Below are 4186 nucleotides of genomic sequence, written 5' to 3' on the forward strand. Positions count from 1 at the left end.
CCCGTCAACCTCCTTATTCTCTGTCTACCTCCCTATCACCCGTCAACCTCCTTGTCCCTGTCAACCTCCTCATTCTCTGTCTACCTCCCTATCCCCTGTGTCAACCTCCTTATCCGCCATCAACCTCCTTATCAACTTCCCTATTCTCTGTCTATCTCCCTATCCCCTGTCAACCACCTTATCCCCCGTCAACCTCCTTATCCACTGTGTCAAACTATGTGTCTACCCACCCATATGTTCAAGTCAGAGAGACAGTGTGTACAGGTAATAAGGATCTACATGAAATTCTCAATACTCAATTAAGGAAAATGATAATTATATGTGCGTTTGTGCATATGAATCGGAAACGTCTGCTCGTATTGGTAAAATCAAAAGACAATTTGGCCAAGACAATTATCTTAAGCTTCAGATATATCGATGATCTGATATCATTGAATAACGGTCAAATAGCCAATTCCCTTCCACTGATTTACCCACCTAAACTAGAAATACAGGATACCAGTGAAACAGCCTTATCTGTTTCATATTCAGATCTAAGTATAAAGATTGACAAGACACTCTCCTCAAGACTGTATGGTAAGAGAGATGACTTCAACTTTCCAATAGCTAACTTCCCCTTTATGTCGAGAAGTATTCCAACAGCTGAAGCCTTTGGTGTCTACATTTCACGACTTTTGAGGTACAATCGAGCATGCTCTTTCTACCAAGATTTCATAGATGTCATACAACTCTTGATCCAAAGTTGTGTGCTCAAGGTTACAACATTCAAGACCTCAGTAATGCTTTCAAAAAGCAAACCTAAACCTAACATTACTTCGTTTTTGAAATTAGAACTATCAAAACAAATGATGCCAAAACACAAATATAACACTCACCATTATCGCCGTGTACTTGCAAGGAACAGCCTCAAGCAAGTCTGTGGTTATACTGGTTTTACCCCTTTGCCAGATACAACAGTTGCCAGACAGGTCTATAACAGTTGCCATACAGGTCTATAACAGTTGCCAGACAGATCTACAACAGTTGCCAGACAGGTCTATAACAGTTGCCAGACAGGTCTATAACAGTTGTCAGACAGGTCTACAACAGTTGTCAGACAGGTCTACAACAGTTGTCAGACAGGTCTACAACAGTTGCCAGACAGGTCTATAACAGTTGCCAGACAGGTCTATAAAAGTTGTCAGACAGGTCTACAACAGTTGTCAGACAGGTCTACAACAGTTGTCAGACAGGTCTACAACAGTTGCCAGACAGGTCTATAACAGTTGCCAGACAGGCCTATAACAGTTGCCAGACAGGCCTATAACAGTTGCCAGACAGGTCTACAACAGTTGCCAGACAGGTCTACAACAGTTGCCAGACAGGCCTATAACAGTTGCCAGACATGTCTATAACAGTTGCCAGACAGGTCTATAACAGTTGCCAGACAGATCTACAACAGTTGCCAGACAGGTCTATAACAGTTGCCAGACAGGTCTACAACAGTTGCCAGACAGGTCTACAACAGTTGCCAGACAGGTCTATAACAGTTGCCAGACAGGCCTATAACAGTTGCCAGACAGGTCTACAACAGTTGCCATACAGGTCTACAACAGTTGTCAGACAGGTCTACAACAGTTGTCAGACAGGTCTACAACAGTTGCCAGACAGGTCTATAAAAGAAGGCTCTGGTGATAAGCTTGGTCTTCCTGTTGATTGACCAGCCCAGAAATCTCAATTGATAAATAATCAACATAATAATTTATAAATTAAAATTTATTTCAACTTATGCTTGTTCTTATATAAAATTTATCTTTATTAGTGTACATGTACATAGATGGCTTTATATTATATTTTTAAATATGTAACGTTACATTTGTCCATGAGACATTTAGTTTCGTGTAATCTGTATGACACTCGCATTTACAGAGATCCAGACTCAACAATAGTGACGGATAGGCATGTACATACAGGGGGATAAAATGTGAACAGTTTGTAATCAAACACTATGCAGAGACATTGTTACTACAACTGGATGTAGTTTCTTGACAATTATTTTTGTGTGGATTCCGGGTCAGAATAGGTCCGTTGTTTGTCAGAATTGCCGTAAGAGAAGGGGATCGGGAGTTATCCATCTTTAAAAAACGTAGCCGAGAGTCAGTTTTGTTTAACGTCGCAGTTCGCAACTTTCTAGATGGATCATGGCAGACTGAAATCAAGACCAACGATCCACGCTGTCGGGGTCCTATGATACGCATTCAATCAGCGTCACACAGTCTGACCCTGCAGTCCTCACTGTAGTTGACAAGCATGAAACACAGTGACCTCAGAATACCCACAAGTCGCTTGAAGTGTTCATGTGGTCATAGCGTAAGATGAACCTTATCTTGGGCCAAACATGTCTTCTTTTAAAGCCTTTTTTATAATATACCGACCAATGTCAGCAAACATCCCTTCAGCTCTTTTAAGTCTCACCACACCCTCAAACTCGGAAGCCGGCTTCGGGTCGGTCACGTGCACAGCTAACGTGTCTTTCCGCCAATCAAAAGAGTTATTTCCCATATTTCCGGAACTGTCATGCAAATACCCAGACCGCCATGTTGGATGATACGTCGGTCCAAAGGTCAAGACTTGTAAATGAGGATCCACGTGGAGAGACTGGGGATATTTCTCATACACCTTATAGGGCACACACCCCCCGTTATAAATATACAGATAGGGTCGATAGTTCCTCCTATAAGCCCGGAGAAAGTTATACAGGAACTGCGTATTAGGTTTTGCAATGAAGACACCTATATTAAGGGTATCTGGCCAGTCCAATCTCTTCAGCCAGTCTTTGGACAACACGGCGTCATATGAAAGGATGTCATCAGGAATTCTATTGACCCAATACACATCAGGGTCTACGCTTATGCCGCCGTATTTGAGTAAGACGTAAAATTTAGTGATGTCCGATTTATGTTGTGGGAATTGAGTTATGTTTTGGCCGTAGATTTGGTTTGTTGGGTCGGTGTAAGAGAAAGTAACGTTCTCCTCAACCCTTAAATGCTTCCACCACTGACTTGATGGTTCCACATTGCCATGCAATACCACCCGTTCCAAGCCAGCAACATGGAGGCAACTAAGTACACTTAGGTAATGAGAGAACTCAAATTTTCTTGAGTCGTACATGACATAATGAGCAATTCTTGGTGCTAGAAAGGAATGATCTTGTTTTGCCCGTATGGTGTTTGAGACACCGTATGCTGTCTGTCTGACTAATCTTGCGGTCTGATTCGCCGAAGTCCAGACATCTTTAGGAAATATTTCTCCATCAACGCTGACACAGAGACAATGCGTGGGATCACCTTCATATCGGGTTTGAGAACAACAGCTGATTCCACTGATCGAATGCACAGAGTCTGTCAATGCGTGGCTATTCAAACGGTGAATGAAAATATCTTGAACCGTTTCTGTGTCTGACTTTGAGGGGATTTTCAAGATGTCATGCATTTTTGCAGTGACTATAACATTCTCTCCAACATACAACCCTCCCTTCACTGAGAGTGTATCATGTATTGTGTTCGTTCGGAGGCGCTGGCTTAAGGAGCATGGGTGGTTTTCACCCAAGTCATCAAGAACAATGTTTGGAAGGGCCTCGACTAGATCGCCAAGCCAAGTATAATACAAGGAAGTCCGGGGTTTTGATGAGTAATGGATAACGATTGATAACGGTTCGAGAGCTTTCACAACACTAAGCACACTCACATAATGCTGAAACTGAAACGTTTTCTTCTGGCACCAGAAATAATGAACCGTTTCTGCCACCGGATCAGATGTGAGGTCTTCTGCTTGCAAGAGTCCTCTGGAACGTGGAACACTGCTCTCAACACTTGGAATATCAGTCAGTTCGGATACAAACCCATTTTGCCAGAAGTTGAACACAGAAACTGATGCAAACGTCCTTGACTGCATTGTGGAATTATCACGATGCAAGTTAGTAGTTGGAATAAAGTAGATATTCCCCCTCTCCACAATACTTAGATAAGCAATTACCACCAGTCCTGATATGACTGCTAGTAGTAAACTGAATGATTTCAAGAAAAAAATCATGATTGTTCAGGTTGGAAAAACTGATACTTTCTTCATGTGATCTTACACAACTGATACCGTCAGATACAGAATATGCATTGTCTTCAGGTAGCTTGATTGACTAATGCTGATTTGC

At 42.1% G+C, this 4186-nt stretch overlaps 1 protein-coding gene across 1 annotated transcript; it reads right to left on the reverse strand.

Annotated features, from left to right (window-relative positions):
• Positions 1 to 2135: 2135 nt before the first annotated feature.
• On the reverse strand, positions 2136 to 3933 carry LOC125384330. The gene is made up of 2 exons (XM_048403311.1): positions 3585 to 3933; positions 2136 to 3173 (listed from the first exon to the last, which is right to left on the reverse strand). The coding sequence occupies exons 1-2, from the start codon at positions 3931 to 3933 to the stop codon at positions 2362 to 2364; spliced, it is 1161 nt and encodes a 386-aa protein (XP_048259268.1). The 3' UTR covers positions 2136 to 2361.
• Between the last annotated feature and the right edge of the window lie 253 nt (positions 3934 to 4186).

This window comes from Haliotis rufescens, unplaced genomic scaffold (genome assembly GCF_023055435.1).
Source record: "Haliotis rufescens isolate VD_foot unplaced genomic scaffold, xgHalRufe1.0.p SCAF_3, whole genome shotgun sequence".
In the NCBI taxonomy this organism is placed as follows: Eukaryota; Metazoa; Mollusca; class Gastropoda; order Lepetellida; family Haliotidae; genus Haliotis; species Haliotis rufescens.

Excerpts from the sequence above, each read along its gene's own strand:
- LOC125384330 (XM_048403311.1), bottom strand. The coding sequence starts at position 3,933 with ATGCAGTCAAGGACGTTTGCATCAGTTTCTGTGTTCAACTTCTGGCAA. Across the intron at positions 3,174-3,584 it reads CATTGTTCTTGATGACTTGG|CACCAAGAATTGCTCATTAT; the intron begins GTGAAAACCACC and ends ATTCCTTTCTAG.